Source organism: Danio rerio, chromosome 25 (assembly GCF_052040795.2).
Source record: "Danio rerio strain M-AB ecotype USA chromosome 25, GRCz13ab, whole genome shotgun sequence".
Lineage (NCBI taxonomy): Eukaryota > Metazoa > Chordata > Actinopteri > Cypriniformes > Danionidae > Danio > Danio rerio.
Window position 1 is genome coordinate 29,758,687 of NC_141045.1, and position 24,878 is coordinate 29,783,564.

At 36.4% G+C, this 24,878-nt stretch overlaps 1 protein-coding gene across 38 annotated transcripts in view; it reads left to right on the top strand.

Annotated features, from left to right (window-relative positions):
* Positions 1–24,878, top strand: part of pot1 (protection of telomeres 1 homolog) — a 92,773-nt gene that overhangs the window by 40,478 nt on the left and 27,417 nt on the right. For 34 of the 38 annotated variants that reach the window (XM_087310985.1, XM_087310990.1, XM_087311001.1 and 31 more), the window contains 1 exon segment: positions 11–166. The exons of the other annotated variants lie outside the window; for them this stretch is intronic. In XM_087310985.1, the coding sequence (XP_087167111.1) occupies positions 11–166 (156 nt within the window). 38 annotated transcript variants of the gene reach the window in all.

A 24,878-nucleotide genomic window follows, 5' to 3' on the forward strand; every position in this document is an offset into this window, starting at 1 on the left:
ATATAATCAGGTGTGGGACGGGACCAGGTGTCAGCTTCCCTTGTTGCAAGTTGCAGTTCCACCTGATGAATTGAAAGGTGAATGCACTCTTGCTAAAGACAAGATGAACTTGACAGCCAACGTTCTGGTCTATGATAATCACTTGGAGGTCGCTCGAGACTTAAAGGTGAGTGTTGCTGTTGGTTCTATCTCAGCAGTGTCCAATCCTGTCTGTGTACAATCACAGTCCTGTAGAGTTTATATCCAGCCTTAAACAAAAATAAACCAGCTATTCATGGAAGTATGCTTACTATTCATTTCCAAAATTTGTGATAGATCTAATTAGGGCTGCATGATTCTAGCTTAAATGAAAATCACAATTTTTTTTGCTTAAAATCAAGATCACTATTTGCTCATGATTCTGTAGATGTAAAATAAAGGTTAATATGAGTACGCTATTGTTAGTGTTATTTCTCAAACATAAAACAACAATAACAATATAAGGCTCATGTGTACTTCTACTGTTGATTAAATGCTACATTTTGTATAAACATGGAATGATAGATTTGAACAGACTAAATATGTCCTGTTTGTTAATTCACAGTAAAGTGATGACAACAGAATACAACTATTCATAGTTCTAAAGTTGAATTATTATGTCAGAGACATGCTTGTGATCTGTCATTGACAGCATTATTAGAATGAAAATTTCACAGGTAAAATGAGACATTTGTCATTATCAGATTCCCTCCTGCAGTATATTCAACATGATATAGGCTAGAGTAGATATACTGACACAGTAAACATTTGTTTTTTATGCTCAGCAGTTTGTTTTTAATATGAAAGATTAAACTTATCAAGTGATTGTCATAATTCTAACTCTAAAATGTGATCGTTTAAATGATGTGCAGCCTGTTGCACTTTCATTGCCGTGTATGTTTATGTCATGTCTGCTGTGAGAAAAAAAACAAAACACCTGCAAATCATACTTCCCGTGCAGCTCTCAAACAATCGCACTGTATAACAAACTCAACTTTATTTACAACTTTATTAGCTGTTATTTATGTCTTCTCTGAGGTAACAAACAGCCGCAAATACATCATTACATTAAGACAGAAATTACATTTTATGGTGAATTACACCTTATAAATACAGTATGTGTCACTTTTAATGTCATTTGGATGTGTCCATGTTGCCTAGCAGCATATGTAAAACAATGAAAAGACTTGTGCGTCCGCCTTTACGCTTCTCTCCTCACCTTGAAAAGATAATTTCAACACATAATTACAACACCAACACCACACACACTCACCTCTTTTTCTCAGCTCTCTGAGTCTGAGGTGTCCAAACTTGTGCTATCTAGCCATGCAACCACCTGTCCACTCGATCCCATTCCCTCTCATCTCTTGCAAGCCATCTCTCCTGCAGTCATACCAACACTGACTCACATAATTAACACATCTCTTGACTCTGGTTTATTCCCCACTACATTTAAGCAGGCTAGGGTAACCCCACTGCTAAAGAAACCCAACCTGGACCATACGCTACTTGAAAACTACAGACCAGTATCCCTGCTTCCATTCATGGCCAAGATTCTGGAGAAAGTAGTGTTCAATCAAGTCCTGGCCTTTCTTACTCAAAACAATCTCATGGACAACAAGCAATCCGGCTTTAAGAAAGGCCACTCAACTGAGACTGCCCTGCTCTCTGTCGTGGAGGATCTCAGACTGGCTAAAGCAGACTCTAAATCATCAGTCCTTATTTTGCTGGACTTGTCAGCTGCTTTTGACACTGTCAACCACCAGATCCTGCTATCTACGCTCGAGTCACTGGGCGTTGCGGGCACTGTTATACAATGGTTCAGATCTTACCTCTCTGACAGGTCATTCAGGGTGTCTTGGAGGGGAGAGGTGTCCAACCTACAGCATCTAAACACTGGGGTACCTCAAGGCTCTGTTCTTGGGCCACTTCTCTTCTCCATCTACACATCATCTCTAGGACCAGTCATCCAGAGACATGGATTCTCCTACCACTGCTATGCTGATGACACCCAGCTATACCTCTCTTTTCATCCTGATGATCCCTCCGTTCCAGCTCGTATCTCAGCCTGCCTGTTGGATATTTCACACTGGATGAAAGATCATCATCTTCAGCTGAACCTCGCAAAAACGGAAATGCTTGTAGTTTCTGCCAACCCGACTCTACACCATAACTTTTCAATCCAGATGGATGGGGCAACCATTACTGCATCCAAAATGGTGAAAAGCCTTGGAGTAACGATTGATGACCAACTAAACTTCTCTGACCACATTTCTAGAACTGCTCGATCGTGCAGATTTGCACTCTATAACATCAGAAAGATCCGACCCTTCTTATCTGAACATGCAGCTCAACTCCTTGTTCAAGCTCTTGTTCTCTCCAAACTGGATTACTGCAACTCTCTACTAGCTGGGCTTCCAGCTAACTCTATCAAGCCTCTTCAACTGCTCCAGAATGCAGCAGCACGGGTTGTCTTCAATGAACCTAAACGAGCACATGTCACTCCGCTGCTAGTCCGTTTGCACTGGCTGCCAGTTGCTGCTCGCATCAAATTCAAAACTCTGATGTTTGCCTACAAAGTGACTTCTGGCCTAGCACCTTCTTATCTGCACTCACTTCTGCAGATCTATGTGCCCTCCAGAAACTTGCGTTCTGTGAATGAACGTCGCCTCGTGGTTCCATCCCAAAGAGGGAAAAAATCACTTTCGCGAACGCTCACGCTCAATCTGCCCAGTTGGTGGAATGAACTCCCTAACTGCATCAGAACAGCAGAGTCACTCGCTATTTTCAAGAAACGACTAAAAACTCAACTATTTAGTCTCCACTTCACTTCCTAATCTGCAATTGCCTCTTTGAATATCACACTAATTGTACAAAAAAAAAAAAAAAAAAAAAAAAAAACTACTAACACTTCCCTTCTTAGACTTTACAGACCTGAAACTTGCCTTTAGTACTTATTCATTGTTGCTCTTAGTTGTGTAAATTGCTTCCTTGTCCTCATTTGTAAGTCGCTTTGGATAAAAGCGTCTGCTAAATGACTAAATGTAAAATGTAAATGTAAATAATTGGCTGAATCGTAGGAAAGCTGATTTAAGATTGTGAGTAGGGTCGAATCGAGATTGCAATCTTTTTTTGATTAATCGTGCAGCATTAGATCTAATCTATTTAGAAGGCTCTTCCAGGAGCAGGATCAGTAACCATTGTTCTATAGATACAGAAGGTAAAATTAGTATTGAGTGCATCATTTTGTCAGAAAACATATTTCTTATGACCCATTTCCACTGAGTGGTACGCTATAGTTCAGTATGCTTTTATGGCTGTTTCTTCTGTCTATCTAAGCAAACCGTACTGTACCACTTTTTAAGGTACCCTTTCGAAAGGGTACCTAGCACAACAAACATGGACCAAGAGGTGAAGCAAGACGCACAACTGAACGCTGTTAGTTTACTGAGATATGCCACTACCAAACAAAGGAAGCAGCATTTTTAAATACAGAGCGAGACATTACACCATATTGATTTATACATATAATAACAAGTCATGGTCGACCTGAGCTCAAACAAACCTTGTTGCCGTCTTGATGAACAGCCACAAAGCCAATAAGAAGAGCAGATTCTACCCCGTTGTTATTTACAAGGCTGTCTAATGCACGAGCGGTTTTAATTTCTCCAGACAGGTCTGCGTGCGCGTCTATATTTAAAATAACGAACTTCTTGAGCTGATGATAATAATGTGTGCGCTTGTGACATTTGATCATCTTCTGACATCTGACCCTCATCTGAAATGGACAAACGCGAGTGTGATGTGCGAAAAAGCATAGGTGCAAATGATTCCTTCAGTAACCTAAAATAAGATGAAAGCTGCCACGTTTAACTATTATCCTCAACTTTTAACTATTATGAATGACATAATTACTTTCTAACAAGACGTTACATGTGCTGGTGAAGATTAAAGATACAGATAAGATGTTTGCACTGACTGTGGGCTATATGCTGTGTGTAGTTTTTCTGTTATGGTAACATATCGGAGACTGTAAGGGTCTGTATGTGTTTAAATATGTTGCAGTTGTTTATTTGTTTTATATAATTGCAGACATTGCTTGCAGCCTATTGATCTGCAGTTATAATCAAATTGTGATCATAGAAAGGTTAGTAATGAACAATTATACAAAAGTGTTTATCTGTATGAAGCATCTGTTTTGTAGAAAGTGCTTCTCATATGATATGTGTGCGACCCAAACAGCTTTACTTTGACATTTTTTTGAGCGAGAATGACGTTGACTGAAACTTTCTGTTGTACACCCCGCCCACCATTAGTACCCCGTTTGGCAGTTGAAATGCAAGTTTGATAAAGGTGGCTCGTACCGTACCACTCAGTGGAAATGCACCATAAAGACGCTGTCGACTTGCAATTTTCATCAGATGTCTGTAAACTGGAGTAATTTTACAAAAAAAGTTTTAGTTTAAAAAGTAAGTTATGTGTATTAAATAAAATGACACAGGGGGAAATTATTGAACACATGAGGGAAGGAAGGTTTAAAAGGGCATGGAAGTCCCAGACAGCAGCTGAAATCCCTCAGTAGTTAGAAAGCAACCCTGTCTCAGTTCATGAGGATGAAACCAAGGTTGACATTTCAGCAAGACAACGATCCATAACACAGCTTTCAGAAAATAAAAGAGCTGCTAGAGTGACCCAGACAAGCTCCTTTCCTGAATTCAATAGAAAATAAGAATCACCCAAAGAACTGTCAAGATTTGTAGACTCTGTTAAAGTCTGTGGAGGGGCAACACAGTAGCTCAGTTGTTAGCACTGTCGCCTCACAGCAAGAAGATCACTGGTTTAAGCTCCGGCTTGGTCAGATGATGTGTGGAGTTTGCATGTTCTCCCTGTGTTAGACTGGGTGCTTCAGTTCCCACCACAGTCCAAAGAACTGAATAAACTAAATTGGCAGCCCGTTTTGGTTTATGATAATTACTTGGAGGTAGCTCGAGACTTAAAGGTGAGTGTTGTTGTTGACCTTGGTTCTATCTCAACAGATGGTCTATGTCAACGTATGGTCATTGTCCTACAGAGTTAATATCTTACCCTAAACTGATCTAATCAAGAAAGTTTGCTTGCTATTCATTTTAAAAATTTGTAATAGATCTAAACTATTCAAAAGACTTTTAAAGGAGCAGGAACGCAAATCATTATTCTAAAGATACAGCAGGTGAAATAAGTATTGAGCGCACAATCATTCTCAGAAAACATTATTCTAAAGGTGCTGTCGACTTGAAATTTTTTAACCAAATGTCTGTAACAACTGGAGTAAAATACACATATAAAGGAAAGCAAAACTAATTAGTTTAAAAAGTAAGTTATGTGTATCAAATTTAAATGGCACGGGGAAAGTATTGAATACATGAAAAAAAGTAAGGTTTAAAAGGGCATGGAAAACCCAGACAGCAGCTGAAATCTCTCAGTAGTTAGAAAGCAACCCTGCCCCTGAAGACGAAACCAGGGTAGACATTTCAGCAAGACAATGATCCCAAACACAGCTTTCAGAAAAGAAAATAAAGCTGCTAGAATGACCCAGACGAGCTCCTTTCCTGAATTCAATAGAAAATAAGAACTAAACTAAACTCAAGATTTGTAGACTCTATTGAAGTCTGTGAAGGGGCAATACAGTGGCTCAGTGGTTTGCAACGTCATCTTACAGCAAGAAGGTTGCTGGTTTGAGCCCCAGCTGCGTCAGTTGGCGTTTCTGTGTGGAGTTTGCATGTTCTCCCTGTGTTAGATTGGGTTTCTTATTGGTGCTTCAGTTTCCCCTACAGTCCAAAGACATGAATTGAACAAACTAAATTAGCCATAGTGTATGAGTGTGAACAAGTGTGTATAGATGTTTCCCAGTACTGGGTTGCAGCTGGAAGGGCATCTGCTGTGTAAAGCATGCTGGATAATTTGGCGGTTCATTCTGCTGTGATGACCACTGATGAATAATGGAACTAAGCCGAAGGAAAATGAATAAATGAATGAATTCTGGGGGGAAAACACTGCAATGCAATCCATTCTCCATACAAGAGTATTTTTGAGGTTGTCATTATCAAAAAAGTCTTTTATACAGAGTATTAAATAAATTTCAGTAGTTCAGCACCGAACCTTCTTGTGGCATTCTATTGTTATTGCACAAGACATTTTTTTTTACTGAAATCTTTTTGTTTAGTTTTATTTGTTTGTGTTTTTACAAAAATCTGGGTCAAGTTTTATGTAACAGCTTAGAAATATATTTACCAGGACAAATCATGATGTGTTCGATACTAATCTTTCTCATTTTAGGCAATATTGTGTTTCCTGTTGGATTTTTTTGTTTGTTTAGATTACATATTGTCAAGCTTCAATGGGGAATAAATTGGGTGCACTTCCACTAAAACACCTGTCCTTCAGAAAGTGTCATTTGATTAGCCTACATCCACCACCACATGAGTGTTCTCTTTGAGGCTGTTACTATTAAAATTTGCAAAAGCCATCCAGCACAAGAGAGCCATGCACCCACTCCAGCACCTTAGGGGTGGTGGGGCTCTCGTTGGGAGATCACAACTGTTGTAAGCATTTATATGTGGGGAACAGGGATATGACACCCTGTTTGGGGGATTATAACGGGTTTATAAGCTTTTCGGGGGAATGTAATAGGTTTATAAGTGAAGACCGGTCGGACAGGCACGCCATTGCAAAACTGCCCAATTTTACACTAACCGCCTATGTCATTTTTTTTACCTGCAAAAATAAATTTAAATCCGCCCAATTGAGCAGGAAACCGCCCAATCTCGCAACATTGCCCGAGTTCAAAAATCTAAAATTCAGCGGGCATCTGCTCTGCGTAAACCAATCAGGAGCTTGCTCTTTTGGGGGCATGATTGTGACGTAGTGCCTGTTGTTGGTGTCCCGGGGACAAATACTCCTGCCAACACTGACAACAGGTCATCAAATTGGGCTCGGCTCAGTCTGAAGCACCAGGGAAAGCTTCCATCATCTTCCATGGGTCTATTTACGAGTAAATAGTGTAATTTATAAGTACTTGCTGCGTCTGGGGTGAACACAGCATTAGAGTTGTCCTTATACGATATGGTTTTAATTGATGCGCAACTTGCACTTACAGGTGAAAATCTGGTCTATTTGCTTACACTGCAGATACGAGGGCACAGATCCGATTCATATTGGATAAATGTTCACATATGAACAAGGCCTGAATCTGATTTGAGTTAATCCATGTGATTTTTTTTTTTTTTTCCTGTCTACACCTACAAATGTCATATTCGATCGAGTGTATTCCAGTGTAAATGTTCTCTTGAATAGATTGTCATATTATGACATTTGCAACATATAATCTCCATTAGGCGATATGGCAAAAATTAAATCTCGATAATTATTTTCCATAATTTCCAATTTCCATTGAACAATAATAAAATACATTTCAATATAAGTTGTTAATGTTTCCAGATTTGAAAGAGTACCCCAACAATGACTGAAGCCACAAAAATTAGAGGGTCGATTAAATATCATAACATATTTTCAGCGGATACATTTTCGGCGGCTGCAAATTCTATACATCTCTAATACCAACACACTTTTACATTTCCATTGTTGCACATTTCTGCTATGTGATTGGCCCTTAGTCCAATATAGAGTAAAAAAAGTTCAGAGCTTATCATAAGCTATGTTTTTTTCCAAAAATGCGAATTAACTTTATGCTCAAAACTGGAATATTGCATAAAAAATTTGCAAATAAAGCAGCATTTCCATCCAATGAGTCAAAGCGGACAAAATCATTACTTCCTGATTATCTGGCGCCAAATTTCAACAGCACTTGATTCTGGAGGTCATTAATAATATAATGACACTAACACCGAGATGGTTAAGGTGTTTTAGAATGACCAAAACAACATTTCAGATGTTTTACAGTGTGCTCAGCCTGCTGGTTTGTCCATTTGCACACATTTTTATCATCCCTTGATGTCTTATAACAAAATCATATAACTTTCTTTAATGCGCATACTGGAATTTGTTTGGTAAAAGTGTTTAAGTTTATGTGCATCTTTTCTTATTGGATAAAAAGATTTAAAGTTATGCGCATATGTTTTTATGTGCATTTTCAAAATTAATGCGGATCTTGGCATTTCCATCAACCGTTTTTTTTTTATGTATATCCAAGATGCGCATAAAAATAGGTGGATGGAAACGCAACTTTTTTTATTGACATAAATTTTATCACAATTCAATATAATATTGTTTATCGGCCCAACCCTTATCTCCATTTCTTCTGTTTTCCTCAGCCATCATCCTTTCTATGAATATTTAAACAAGAAACCTTTTATGCTACTTTTTTAAGACCCAAATTGTTTCTGTTCATTTTTGTAATGTAAAATTGTTCCAATGACAGTCGAGGGGCTAAAAAAAACTTGGCACCTTGGATACGTGATTAAAAGCACAATGAATCATTTTTATTATAATACAACTGCGGTTATTTGATTTATCTTTTCAATAGTTTGAAGTGGACGCTGATGTATGAGTGTTAGTTTTTGTTTTAAGGAGTAAGTCATTTTTGTTTGGCTCTCAGCATAATGGTTCTTTTGTATATGCACTGTGTGAATTATGAACCAAGGTGGGTGGAGAGAACAGTGTTGGAAAAAAAGAAACAGCGAGTTGATGACTATGCAAGTTCTCAATGTTAGAGCTGTTTAGCTGTATACTCTACTGAATTCCTTTGCTGTGTCTTTATAATGAGGATACATTTAGAATTGTTCTAATTACTTCCTCTACTGTGCAGTTTCAGAGACCTGTACTGCGATCGTCAGTTCTTCATATGGTTGTCTTGTATGTGGTGCCTCTCATACTATGTCAGTACAAAACAACTGGCCTATCCATCACCCACAGTTCATGATGTTGTTAAAGTATCTCTTCAGCCACAAACTATCAGTTAGAGTGACAGAAAGAAAGATATCCAGCATCAGCAACTCTTACCTACAGATAAAGGACCAGTCTTTGCTGACAGTTAGGGGAGCCATTGTGAGATGCATTTACGCCTATGCTATCTCTTATTTATAATTTCATCACGAACTGGAGCTGTGCACGAATGAATGTTATTTCATAGTGACAGTATCTGAGAGAGCATGCATCAAGCTTTTGATACTGTTTGCACCCTTGCTTTTATGATAAACATCTATAGAATACAGTATTTAGCTTTTTTATTGGTTGAACATTACAGAAGTCACACAATATTATTATTATTTTTTTCCTACAGTTGCTGATCTTATGCTCATTTATTAAAATTAGTTTGAGGTTTTCAGTGGATAAGAGTTCTAGGGCTCAATTTAACGATCAAGGTGCAAAGTCTAAAGTGCATACTGCAAAACCTTTTAGGACGTGTCCAAATCCACTTTTGCGATTTTAAGGACGGAAAAATATGCTCTGCGCCATGATGCATAGTCTAAAACCTGGTTTTTACATCTCCGTCGAGTGATTGGCGTGACCCTTATCGCATGCCTTATGCATTGTCGTCTATTTGTATTCCTGCGTGCTGCTTGTGTTGCTCTGCGATGACACTTCTGAAACTTCTGAAAATTTATTCAGTTTTTTTAATTTGTTTCAATAAAATTATTGACTAATAAAAATATACATATAATTTATTTACAATACAGTTTGTAAGTAATATTTTCTGTTTTTAGTAGATCTTGTATATAGAAAACTTGGTTTGTTTACCAAATAAAGTGGATCTAATTGGATTCGCATTGTAAACATTAAATACATGTTAAAAAAGGTATTACTTTTTAGTTCATATGTTAAGGTTTTAGTTATGATACTCCCAAAATCATTCCACATAAATCCGCAGATTTTCAACAAAATTCTGAGCAGAAATAGCAAAAAAATGTCTGCAGATTCTGTCTGGCCCTAGTTATGAGTGTGTTTTGAGCATAACGTGCATAAAACCAATCAGAGTCTCATCTCACATCTCCTTTAAAAAGCAGTTGCGCCGCACATTTGCCATTTACATGACTTTGTAAGAGGAAAAACTGAGTGCTTCACTAGCGAGATAACAGTTTAACAAACCATCTGCAGCATGATGATAATAAATCTCCTCCATTCGGCCTCTTTAATATCTCTTTACTTTACTTTTGCTCTTTACTTTATTCATTTACTTTCGTGGATAACATTACGGTGTTGTATGCGCTCCACTAAGGACATCCATTAGCCTACATATTTAATTTCGATTGTTAAGCACAAAGATTTACTTCAAAAGTATTTCTAAAATCAGTTCTAATTTCCAGCTAATAAATAAATGAACAATAATAATGAAGTGTGGTCTAAAAATTATATTAGTTAAAGATGTATAGTAACAAAGTAGAACTACTTTACTACTGTACTTAAGTATTAAAAGGCTGTATCTGTACTCTACTGGAGTATTGTTTTTTCTCCTACTTACACTTTTGCTTCAGTACATATTTTCAATGAGTTTAATACTTTTAGTCCGATAGATTTTTTTGTGCTGCATCAATACTTTTTACTAGGGGTGTCAAAATTATGGATATCGTTCAGTAATAGATCATAACCGGTTATTACATACTGACATTATTTATCTCCTGTGCTCGATGTCACAGTGGAATACTAGGTGAGGGTGAGTAAATAACGCTCTAACTGGGTCTCTAGTACTTCATGCATCTCTGATTAGTTATATCTAAACACACATCCTATTCTTATGCCCCATTTGGTGATGCATATGTCTTTAAAACTTAACAGATAGACAAATTTAAACTTGTTTTTATGAAAAACAAATATAATTATGCATACAATAATAGAATAATACTTCTAATAATAATAACATTTCACCAGCTTAATAATAATAGTCAATGGCGCAGTCTATTTAAGTTCCTCAAAATAGCAATGCGCCATAACACACCTCCTTTCTTGACCGGAACACCCATGAGTCCACAAAGTGGCACAAATGGATTTGCTATTTTTACAATGTGGTGCAAAACATGACAATTAGAGCTGTACTTGTCTAAAATTAGCAACAAATCCCACCATGCACGTCTTGCACCCTATTGCGCCAGGTGTATGATAGGGCTCTTAAACTTAAATTATAAAATATTATTAGAAAATTATAATCCTGTCCTAGTTATCTTTCTCACCTTCGATTTTCTCTGTTGTATCCACAATATTATGGGATAGTGCTGTATTGATTGTTTATTAGTTCACTGTGTGAGCTTTTATCAATGAAGGCTTTGCAAAAGAGCACAGTGATACACTTTATGGTGTTGCAGACTTTACTGACATCGTTTTATATAGTGCATGTTTCACCATAAAAACAGAGAGAACATGGAACAGTAATGTTATACTGTTTTGCTTAATCTGTTGCTTGTTCATTGTGGAGGTTTAAAGGCTCCTGTATGCTCAAACAAAGCTAAAGAGCGATAGCAAATTACATAATAATCATCTAGTCAAAACAAAGTTTTTTTGAGCAGTTCAAAATGGCTAACCAAAGCAAACTTTTGGCAGAGTTGATTTTGACTCCTAAACACTAGGGATGCTCCAATCAGGATTTTTGCAGCCGATACCAAGTACCGATTCCTTGTCATTGTGTTCAGCCGATACCAAGTACCGATTCTGATGCTTCAAGCTTCATATAACTTTGCCATTACAAAAGCATTTTTTCCTCTATATGAGATCTCACCTTGCCTAAGAGAATAAATTAAGAATGTTACATGTTATGGTCAGAAGCAGCTTTACAAAAAAAAATAAATTAGATAAAACAGATAATTTTACTGACAATGCAATTTGGAAACATTGCTCACATGTTGTAGTGCTGTGGATGTTTAACCCGGGTTGTAAACAAACACACTTATGATTGGTTCATGAGATCGGCCAGATCAGCAAGTACCGTTCGAGTCATAAAATGTGATTATCAGCCAATACCGATCTTCAGTCCGATAAAGCGGAGCATCTCTACTTGAGCTACCATCCAATCACAATTGTGGGTGTGTTCTGGAACTTCTAGGAATCCTTCATAGACTCTGATTCCTTCCGTCCAATTCTTTCCTCATTCCCTACAGTCACACAGGAGAGTGACATGTAAAACAACAACACTAGCCACTTGAATATGCTGGAGTTCACACATCAGACAAGAAACCCACCTTGTCGTGCCATATGTTTTCATGAGTGTGCACACACTGGTGGCACCATTTGGTGTCTGTTTGCAGCAAATAGAAAAAAGTAACACTTTGTGGTGGCGCTTCTCTTATTGATGGCTGTCTTCAGATGTTTATGAAACTTCTCTCTCAATCACGGGGGTACGTGTAAACAAAGTGTGACGCATTTACAACAATGCCGACTGCAGCACAAGGGTGTTGGAGTGTTTGGAAAAAAGGACTATACTGTAAAACATAGAACTTTGTTTGAAGTATTCCAGGGCCTTTAAAGTGCGGTATGTAGGATTAGACTCATGGTACTACAGGAATGTGGTAAGGATCTATTCTAAAAATGTAGTCATTAGCTTATCAGCTTACAGTGTTTATAGGCTGATTTATATTTCTGCGTCAAGCGCATGCGTATGGTCCGGTGCAGCCTTCGCGCAGTCACGTAGTCTTCGCCGTGGCTGATGCTGACGCGCACCTTTAAAAAATGTAACTACATGTCGCAACAACGCATATAGCACGCTCTGTGATTGGTTAACTTGGTAGCACTGGGCGGTGCTGAGAGCTGCAAGCCCAATGGAGTGATTGTTTACAAGTGTCAAGTCCCGTGAAGGAGCTCCAGATGGAAAATTTTGGTTTGTGTTTACCTTATGATAAAAGTTGTTGCACGTCCGCAAGTTCCCACACAAAGAAACTCGACATAGAGCAACATAAATCCAACTGCCAGCCATCGTTTTGGAAGTTTTACAGAGAGACACAAATATAAAATCGCACAGAAGGATAAATGTAAGGGTGGTACATACAGTATGTGCAAGGGAGGTGTCGTGGGTCACAGCATCACTTGACACAGAAGTATAAACCAGCCTTAAGGCTCAATCATCAGACATACTCGCATTCTGTTGGCTTCGTCAATGTGGCAACCACATTGGGGGCAGGATAAATTTAACCCTAACCAATAGTTTTAATTTGTAGTACTGTACTAATTGCAACTTAATTTGTCTTTGTCTTTGTATAACATACATTTATTGGTACTTTTGTGATCAACATAAGAAAAATCTGAAATTTCTGATTTCTAAACTTCTAGATTTCTATTGAACTAACTAGGTTTTGTTTGTAAAATTTTGCTGAGCAAAAGTACAAATGTGAGCACACTTTTGTTCATGCAATGAACCACTGCCTTAATGAGCAACTATAGTCCTTTAGGGTCACTGAACTGTGAACTTCATATCTATCATTAATAGTGCTGTGCGATTTGGGGAAAATATGTAATTGCTATTTATTTATTTCTAATTATTATTATTATTATTTTATATATTGTGATTTCGATTTAATATTCATTTTAATTTTGTAGTCAAGCTTTAGCCCTTCTTACTGCTAAAGTTCAGTGAGTGTTAAAAAAGGAACTGATATTTACTTATGTAGCAGGTGTTATATTATATATATATATATATATATATATATATATATATATATATATATATATATATATATATATTTTTTTTTTTTTTTTTTTTTTTTTTTTTGTTAATTCAATTATTTATATTTAATTTCATATTTCAAAGTTGTTCTTTAAATATCTTATGTTTCAGAGTAAATGATTTCATAGTTGTTTTGTTTTTAATGTATTGGTGTATTGCGGAAAATAGTAGGTGGCCCCTTTAAGTGCTCTCGCTGTTGTTTACCACAATAATACATGTAATTTCTTTCTGATTTCACTGTTATTTAAACATGTATGAGAGGTTGTGTAAATTATATAAATCATTTATTTTTCGTGAAGTTCATAAGCATGAGCGTGCAAGCTTTGTGGTGAATATTATCCCTTTCACTGATAGGTTGGTGAAGTCTTAAGGAAGGCCACAGACTCAGGTATATGTCTTTTGTTTATTTTTTTCATGCAGGGATGTGATTACTCATGCTTCTGTTATGTTTTTGAATTTATGTATAATGTTTATTTATTTATTTATTTATTTTTTGGTGTATGTTAAACACTTATTTATTTCAATTTGCGGCAAACACGATCGAGGAGAGGTTGGTAAAGTCTTAAGGAAGGGCACAGACTCAGCTTGATGTCATTTGTTTATTTTATTCATGCAGAATAAAAAGCAGTTTACTCCCATGAGCCTGGTTCCTTTCGTCTGAACACAACACAACGCGGAGTAAAGTGAGGACCGGACACACTTACATAAACATTTTTTCTAATTTATTTTAAAGTATTCATAAATAAAATGGTCATTTTTAATCTAGAGCTAACAGTAAACACAAATAAAATGACATTATACCTTTCTGCAAATAAGTTGAAATCAAATTAAGGAGATAGTGTAGCTTTGCATAACAAACAAGAAAATATTAATAAAAATACAGAACACTCAGCAAACTAACATGGCTGAAACAACTCTTAAATTGTAGTTTGCTGTTGCTTGCTACTAGATTGAGTGTCACTGGCAGTACTTTTAGTCAACTTTTTAGCAAGACACTACTCGTATAGCCGGCTGTGGTGCTTTTTTTTTTAGTTGTTGGTTGTTGTATTTTCTCGTGCTGTGACAACAATTCTACGACTGCTCTTAAAAATGCCCTGGTTTTGTTCAATGACTTTGAAACCAAACTATTCCCATATTACTAATGTCCTGTTTTTCTTTGATATTAATTAACCTATTAATACTTCTGAAGCACCGAACGCCATCATCCCACTCGTCCGCGCTTTTTTTCTTGTTTGTTTTTTATTGTGGGTGTTCCGGATAGTTCAGTTGCGCAATTCTGATTGGGCAGAATGAAAGTGTGCTCACTCAATTGGCTAGTAAGACTATCACAGACAGCTGTCATGCATTTTTGACAGCAGTCATGCCACTTGTTCTAGGCAGGGGAAAATTAAATAATACATATATATGTTATATTGCGGCCTCTTGCGATTGGCTAATCGAAACATTTCAAGTCACGATTGTGATTCGATTATGAATAATCTCAAAGCCCTAATCAGTAATCTAAAATGCTTTAGAAATATAATCCTTTAGTCAAGATTTTTTGAAAACTACAGAAAGGTCTGTTTGATTGGAGGTAAACTTTGAAGGATAGTTGCCCTCCAAAAAAGTATACCCTTGATATTAGACATGCCTAAACTATATGCAAAGCATCCGACAGGTTGTTTTAAATCAGAAACTGAGAGACTAAGCATTAGAAAGGAATTCAATAATCACAGTGTCAGTAAAAAAAAGAAAAACTCCTAATAAAATGTGAAAGAAGAAGAAAATCACTGTTTTTATATGGTAATGAAATATCCATTGATCAAAATGCGTTTCATCCAGTGAAGATTGCATTGAGTCAGAATATTTCCCCACCATTATCAATATCCTGGGCTGTATCGTCTCTAATATTGTGTGAAATTGCTTGAGCTTGGTGTTGAGGAGGGAGAAAAGGCGAATAAAGCCAGCCATTAGGATTAAGTGGTCTGAGAGAGATAGCTTTATGAGAGAGGAGAGAGAAGGCCAAATCAATACGGCTGTCACGGTGAACGAGGGCCTTCATTGTGGTGGTCTGTGCACACTATTTTTTTACTTCGACTTGCGTCATATATCACTTACGCTGCTTATATCACAGTGGTGTTGAATTGAACACAATGAAGTTGTTCTCCATTATTACAAATTAACAGGTAGAGACCATATATTTGGAACATATGGTCGTTTTATTAATCTTTGTGTCATCAATTATATATACATTATTATTTGTATTGATATTGTGTGTGTGTGTGTATGTTTTGACCTCATGAGAGATATCTGATATGTTAAGGAAGTACTAAATCTTTCACCTCTTGGCTTTTTCCTTTCTGTTTTGTGGAATTGTCTTTGTTGCATGCTTTTGGTTCAATTTGCATCATCTGAGTCCAGGCCAGTTGCCAAATGCACTTGTGTCATCCTGCATATAAACTGGGGAATGGATGCCTCATGCAATAGTAATAGAGACTAAAGTAGTGCCAGACTACTTGCATGTGCTTTGTGCTCAATATGGAGGTCAAGATTAACATTGGCTACTGCTTTTACTACAGGATTTTCTTTTACTCCCTTATAAGGGTAAGCGCACATATAAATGAAAGTCCTGTTATAAATTACTCGACCTTATGTGGCACTTATCCCCTGGCCGCTTTTCCACTATCGTGCCAAACCATTGTAAGAACACCTTTAAGTACGGTTGCGATTGTTTCTCCACTGAGCCTGGAACAGCGCAGCACAATTACAAATCATTCTCAGCCCTGAATTCTTTGCAAAGTTAGACGTCCTGAACTGTGCTGACAGATTCTGTGAAGATATTTTATTTATTAAAGCTTTTATTTCATTGACTTTAATATAATTAACGATGTATGATATAATTATTTACCAGTCATCTAAAATCTTAAATATTTTTTGTGGCTAGAGCTTGATTAATTTTAATGACATCCTAGGCAATGAGACCTTTAATTTACCTGACTAAGCCTGAGTTTATTGCATGTAACGCTGTATTTAGGAGCACAAAAACTCACTCTGATCCGGGTGAGAACTTCCAAAAACACATAATTTTTTTATTCTTAAGAATGCTTAATTTAATTATACTCATTTTAACAATTTAATATTTAAGCATTGGAATCGGAATGTGAAAATGCATATCCTAAATAAATAATAATAATAGTTAACAAAAAAGTGTTCACACCAGACAAGACATGCATGAATAAGTTGCGTAAATAGACAAGTGAACATTTTGACTATACTTGTTTACTGTCGCAATAGATGCGAATTTGCTTCATGGGCAGGGCTTCTGTTTGCCTTGTGAATCTAGCTTCATTGGTAAATGGCTAACATAGGTTTTATTGAGAGAGTAGCTGGGCTTTTTGTGCTTTAGGAAGGCTGAAAAAAGTGTAAATTCTTTCGCCACCATGTCTAGGTCCACTTCATCCTTGTGGTGCACCCAACTCTGTAAGTTCATTAACTCCTTCAGAGACTATACCTGGATGTTGGAGGCTTTTAGCTGTGCTTCAGACTGTGCTGAGCCCAATTTGATGAATTGTTGTGCGGTGTCAGCAAGAGGATTTCCCCTCGACACCAACCACAAGCACTACGTCATAATCACTCCTCTGCAAGAGAAAGCTCATGAATGGTTAACATTAGGGATGCAACGATACAGTTAGCCCACGGTTCAATACATACCTCGGTTTTTTAACACGGTGTTCGGTTCAGTTCTCATGGCTTGACACGTGTTTTTTTATTTACATTTTTTTATATAGGCAATAGGAACAGTAAGAGGTTAAGGAGAAAAAAAATAAAAATGATTTATTGCAATACTCATTTTGTTTTACTCAAAAGCCAAGAAAAATACACTATTTCCTGATGTATTGTATAAAAAAATAACAATGAAATCTCACAGCTGCTTGGAGCCCATGTACAAACTGGGGAACACATAAAATCCTATATTTTGAAAATAAAAATACATGTGAAATTAATAAAGATAAATTGGCCATTTAAAAAAAAAACATATTTGTACTTAAGTAAACATAAATAAGCCATCTTAATTATCTCTGTGCTGAAAAAATGCAAGACTGTAGTCTGTAACGCGGATCGAGTGCTTTTTATAAAATGACAAAAGTCTGCATCTCCAATCACCGAAAACGGCTGCAAATCTTTAGCAATAAACACCTGCACTGCCTTTGTTATTTTATGTGTCTCTCTGAACCAGTTGGGTATGTTTGCTTGAAAGATTCAGCGAGGAATTGTTGCTGTTTGGAGGACTTTATCACCTCCTCTGCTATCCTGCTTTTTAGACAGTGATATTGATGGGTGATGGCGCTGCAGATGTGCATACAGTTATTTTTTGTTCACTGTTTTTTTTATTTTATTGGCATTATACTTACCGGCAAAATCGAAATGTCCTCACACCACAGATTTGAAAGACGCCAGCGCTTTCTCGTACTGTTGCATCACTTCGCTGGCGCTTCCTTTTACTGATGCCTTAGCCTCACTTCACCGCCGCTCGCCATGTTAAAGTGTGGAATGATGGTCAAGCACTCCCTAACTTTAGAGCATAGTGATTGGATATTTACTCGCAGGGAGGAGTTTCCTCATCTTAGCTTATAGACGTATAGGCACACACAGTCAATTCGGGGAAATATAAAACGCACATAAATATTTAAATGCAAAACCGAGAAAACCGAAATTCACAAACACATATTGAACCGTAGAGGTCGTACCGAATATATTATATGGAGAACCGTGGCATCCTTAGTTAACACGGTGTGAATGTCCGCTGAAGTTCAAACTTTCCAACTGGAGCGATTCACGCCAAATGCGCCAGTAAAGAAGACAAAAACTCTTAATTTGCTTTGCGTCATTCACGCCACAGGATATCTATTAGTGTCTTTGTATCTGGTGTGAACGCAGCATAACAGGTGCTGTGATATCTGCTGCCTGATCTATTTTCAACTGTCAGACACCCATGTGAAAATATACTATTGTAATTTATGGTAAATACCATAGTGTTTTGTCAGTTTGTCAGTTAGCACTGACACTGAAAACTCCAATAGAGATGGAGATGTTGCTCAATCTGCTAAAATGTTGCTAGAATTGTTTTTTTATATGCAGGCGATATATATTGCATTTGAAAAATAGTTGAAGTCATGTCCATATGTTGATATATTGATTATTGTGACAGGCCTAATGATGGTCATGCACATCTTGTCAGGACAACATGGTTGTTCAGTTGTAAATCTCCACTGCAGGTGGTCTTGCTATCGGTTATCTTGATTTCATTACTGTCTGAGTAATTAAATTTGACTTTTAAATGTCAGTTTGATATGACTATATCATGTGTGTGTGGTAAGTGCTTTTCCATCTAAAAGAAAGTGCTGGAGTTATACTAGAACTGGCTTTTCTGAAAAAAAAAAAAGGCCTTCAAATAATCTGACAAAAGACTGACAAAAGTTAGAACAAATTAAGCAGAATAGATTCTCTTAAGTCAGTAATCAGGGAAACGCAAACTATTTTGACATATTAAGTCATTCTTTCTATGAGTTAACAGCTTTCACATGTTTTTCTGTGGTTTAGACTGCATAATAATGCAGCACAACATATTTAGTAGTAGATTACCATCCGATCAAATGCTGTTGTTTACATCCGAGTATCTCCATCATGGCCATGCATACGGGACCAAATTGTGAGCACACTCTATAAAAAATATATTTTTGAAGTCAATGGCTACTAGTTACAAACAATTTTTCTAATATTTATAATACATTTTGTTCAACAAAAGGAAAAGTAGAGGGTAATTAAATTATAACAGCACTCATATTTAGGTGAACTACCTCTTCATGGTCTATCTGTTCATTCTTTAACTAGTAGTTAAACTGGATGCACTTCTGTTTATATGCACTAATAATACGCATTGCAGACGCAGCTCCCCTGACCACTTGTAATCGGATTTATAGGAATGTGTCCAATCTGCTTAAAACATCCTAAATGCACATAAGCACCTGCAGCATGACTAAACCTGATGCAGTATACTGTGACACCCTGCCTCTATACAGATGTGCGTATCAATTATTCATAGTGAGAGGGAAATCAAGCACCTGGGTTAACTTAACACCCAGGCGGCCTCTGCTTGTAATCGCTTTAAACAGCCAGCATATGACACTTATCCATTGAGTGTGTGTGCATCTAAAAGGGTGTGAAAGGAGTGTCATGTTATTTTTGTTGTTGTTGTTTGTTTGTTTGACTTTGTTTCCTTTATCTGATATTTGATTTGCAGAACTTTGACAACATCTTTGTGTTTGTGTGTGTATACAGTATACACACATATATACTGCACACACACACATAAAGTGCTCGGCAGAAATGTGTACAGTGCCTTTTGAAAATAAAATTTTTATGTCAATTTCTCAGTGAATATAGCCAATATATTTATACAATTGTAATTTATATTTATATAATATATATACATTTGAAGCCAGAATTATTAGCCCCCAATTCTTTAAAAAAAAAAAAAAATTCCCAAATTATGTTTAACAAAGCAAGGAAATTTTCACAGTATGTCTGATATTTTTTCTTCTGGAAAAGTACTTCTTTGTTTTATTTGGTTTGAATAAAAGCATTTTTTTAAAGCCATTTTAAGGTAAAACTTATTAGCCCTTTTAAGTTGTGTATATATATATATATATATATATATATATATATATATATATATATATATATATATATATATATATATATATATATATATATATATATATATATATATATATATTTCGATTGTCTACAGACCAAACCATTGTTATACAATAACTTGTTAAACCTAATTAACCTAGTTAAGCCTTTAAATGTGTATATATATATATATATATATATATATATATATATATATATATATATATATATAGTACTCTTATTAAATATGACTTGTGCAAGCATGTGGTGGAGCACTTCAGGTTTGTCAGCTGTCAGACAATGGAGGGCCTGTCTTAAGCACAGTATTTGCTGACAAAATGCAGTGTGCCTTTGAAAAGAGAAGTGAGTGCAAAGAAAATAGCTGCAGAGTTAGACTGTTTCAGAAATCTGCACAGCTAGTCTGTTTTGAGGCTTAGGAGCCCATATTCCTCAGCTTCAACTTGAAAATAAAAAACAATGCTTTTAAAAATATAATAATATGCGTATCAGTAAATACACAGTATGCAACAGTACACAAAATGCACAGTAAATAGTCTTGAAGGAAAATAGCTGGTTGAAGTCAGTTGGAAATGACAGTTTCTTTGTGTTTATAATCTTATTTTATGTATGTGTTAATTCACATTAAGTTTTTTGATCTTTAGAAGATTTGTTAAATCATAAAATTTGCTCTCCATCTAAAGTTCATGTCGTATTGTTTTGCATTAAAACTTACTGATTTTTGTCCACGCCATATCTTAGTGGTCAAGTGCATCAACATATAGCACTACGGTGCTAACGGCCACTCAAGTTCGATTTTTCGAGGTCTTCTGGCAAGCCTTCCCCTCTCTCTGCTCAGCCACACATGACTGCCTACACTCTCCATTGTCCTGTCAAATAAAAGTGAAAACTACCAAAAAATATTTATTGGAAAAAAAAAAAAAAACTAGCAAATTTGCTTAGAAAATAGCTAAAGTTAAACAAGCTGTATTTTTTAGTAAGTCTATACAGTAAGTCTTAAGTAGTATATACCATTTTAAACTGAATTAAGCAGGGGTGTAAAGGTACATGTATTTGTCCCGAACCATCACAGTATAGGCATCATGGTTGATTTATCTGACTAGATATTCCAGTGCCTAGATTTAGGCAGAATCATGCTGTAAAAATTCCATTAAATTTGTGTTAATAAATAGGCAACTGTGGTTGCCATACATTTACCATAAAAATACAAGATAAAGGTTGTTGAGTTGGCAGCACAGTGGCACAATGAGTAGCACAATTGCCTCACAGCAAAAACGTTGCTGGTTCGAGCCTCAGCTGGGTCAGTTGGCTTTTCTGTGTGGAGTTTGCATGTTCTCCCTGTGTTTGTGTGGGTTTCCACCTGGTGCTCCGGTTTTCCCCCCAAGTCCAAAGACATTCGGTATAGGTGAATTTGGGCAAGCTAAATTGTCCATTGTGTATGTGTGTGAATGGGTGTGTATGGATGTTTCCAAGTGATTGGTTGCAGCTGGATGGGCGTCCGCTGCGTAAAACATGTGCTGGATAAGTTGGCGGTTTATTTTGCTGTGGCAACCCCAGATTAATCAAGGAACTAAGCCGAAAAGAAAATAAATGAATGAATGAAGTTCAAATGGAAAAGCCTCAAAGTGCCTTCTAAAGTTAGAATTTAGGCTGAAAGAAAGGCTAGTTTATTTTAGATTCAATTTAGCAGAAATTAAGAAAAAAGTAGGTTTTTGTATTTGAGTGCATTGATGGAGAAACTAAGCCGAAACGAAAATGAATGAATAAATAAATTTTATCGATATTATGGTAGTAATAACAGTAAAATTTTCGGGAAAAAAAAATATTAAAAAAACTGTAAGCTGTGGTTGACAGAAATCTACCATTAAAAATTAGGGCTGCAACTAACTATCATTTTAATAATTGATTAATCTGTCTTGTTTACTGGAAAAAAAAAAACATCTCAAAATTAAGTGATTGTTAGGTAAGAAAAATAATCTTAATAAGATATAATCTCAAACAGAAGTTTTAAGCATCCCTTCATTTTCTCATGCCATTTTTTGTCTAGTCTTGATTTAAGATTTTTTAGATATTTGGACTAGAAATGAGACTTAATTACTAGGCAAGAAAATCTTTTTTTTTTTTGCAGTGTAGCTGTACATAATTACAGATAGAAAAATGAATGATGCCAAAAAGGCGAGTAAATAAAAACTAGTTTTTAGTCTTGCAAGTGCAAGTAATTATACCACCGCTGCATTACTTCTGTTATTAACCCTTTCACTGGTGAGTTTAAAAGACTCTATCTGGCACCGGGAGTGAGTTTTGTTAGGCGATTAACCTTAAAGGGCACATAGTTTACCCCTTTTTTTATTTGATATTAATATTATGGTTCTGAGTGTGCCAATTTAGGTTCAGTTCAAAACACAGTTCAGTTTGACCCTTTTGCACCTCAGAGTCTCCTGCTGCCACATGGCCAAATCGAGCCGACTCTCCTCCAGTCATCCTCTGTTGCTCCCATGACAATAACAATGAGTGGACATGGCAGCAGCACAGTGACAGCATTAAATACAGGACTTAAAACTATTACTTTAACACGTTTGTGCTCAGTAATGGATTTATTTCTGTATCGCAAACGTGATTGAATCTTTTTAACCGGATCTTCTAAGTGAACCGGTTGAACTAGTTCACTAAATCGAACTAAATCATTTGAAACGATTCGCGTCTCCATTAAGCACTTATCCACCAACTATTTACTTTATAACAAGCCTAACACCCCCTCTGAAATAATCCAATATATACTCTCATTTAGTTATCAGAGCAGCAACGTTACATTGAGAAGCGGTGAACCGGTTATACTGCGCATGCGTGATTCAGTGAACCAAACAAAAACATTTAAAGCATTTAAAGCACACTTTGAAAAAAATAAAATACTACTACAACTTATTTGTTCAAGTTCACTGAAGCAATGCTAAAATTTATATTTAAGGGTATTTTTAATGTATAACTTTTAAAAACTTATAATGGACATGATTTGGATAACACCTCTTCAATCCAGTTGAAGGAATTTGAGTCCTGCATAATACACACAATTAATAATGATTCCCACAAGTCTTCCTCGTGATGAAGAGTAGGCAAAATCTAAGGGCTTGTGCTCATAATGCCCATTGGTTATTCCAGCCAAATCCATCACTACTGTGTGTCTAACTTGAGGATGGGTAGATGGTTGTGGTAGATGATAGTGTTCATGTGTACTCTGAATACATGTTTCCAAAAATGTGTTGCTGAGTTTTTATTATACAATATTTATCCTGTTGATTTTGAATCTTGCACCTAACAAATATCCTCATTTAGAAAAAAAAAAAATGAAACTAATACTGAAACTAGTAAAAACTAAACTAAAACTAAGACATTTTTAAAATATAGAAACTAATAAAAACTAAGAAATCTACCTCTAAAACTAATTCAAACTAACTGAATTTGCAAAACGAAAAGTCAAAACAAAATAGAAACTAAAACGAATGAAAAATTCAAAACTATTATAGCCTTGACTTGCAGTTTTTTTTTAGGTAAACCAGAATGGAAAATGCGTTCTGTATGAATGACCTTCCTGCAGCTGTTAAACAGCCTTTAGATGTGAGAGCAGACCGTACCAAGGCTATGAAGGCATATACATTTTATCTGCAGTGCATCTATATTAGGTTAAAGATGATCCAGGCTTTAAGTATTCATTAAAAGTGCTTGAACCACCTCATTATGTCCCATCTCATGCAAACATAAGCTAGTACACATAAGAACACATACTGTTGCACCTACAGTCACCATCCACTTTATTAGGTATCGTTACTGGTATCAGGTTGGACCCCCTTTTGCCTTCAGAACTGCCTTATTCCTTTGTGACATAGATTCAACAAGGTACTGGAAATATTCCTCAGAGATTTTGCTCCATATTGACATGATAGCATCACACATTTGCTGCAGATTTGTTGGCTGCACATCCATGATGTGAATCTCCCATTCCACCACATCCCAAAGGTGCTCTTTTAGATAGAGATCTGGTGATTGTGGAGGCCATTTGAGTACTGTAAACTCATTGTCATGTTCAAGAAACCAGTCTGAGATGATTCACGCTTTATGACATGGCATGTTATCCTGCTGGAAGTTGTCATCGGAAGATGGGTACACTGTGGTGGACATGGTCAGTAACAATACTCAGGCAGCCTGCGACATTGACACAATGCTTAATTGGTACTATAACGGCCCAAAGTGTACCAAGAAAATATCCCCCACACCATTACACCACCACCACTAGCCTGAACCATTAATACAAGGCAGGATGGATCCATGCTTTCATGTTGTTGATGCCAAATTCTGACCCTACCATCTAAATGTCGCAGCAGAAATGAAGACTCATCAGACCAGGCAACGTTTTTCCCAATCTTCTATTGTCCCATTTTGGTGAGCCTGTGACAATTGTTGCATTAGTTTACTATTCTTAGCTGACAGGAGTGGCACCCGTTGTGGTCTTCTGCTGTTGTAGCCCATCCGC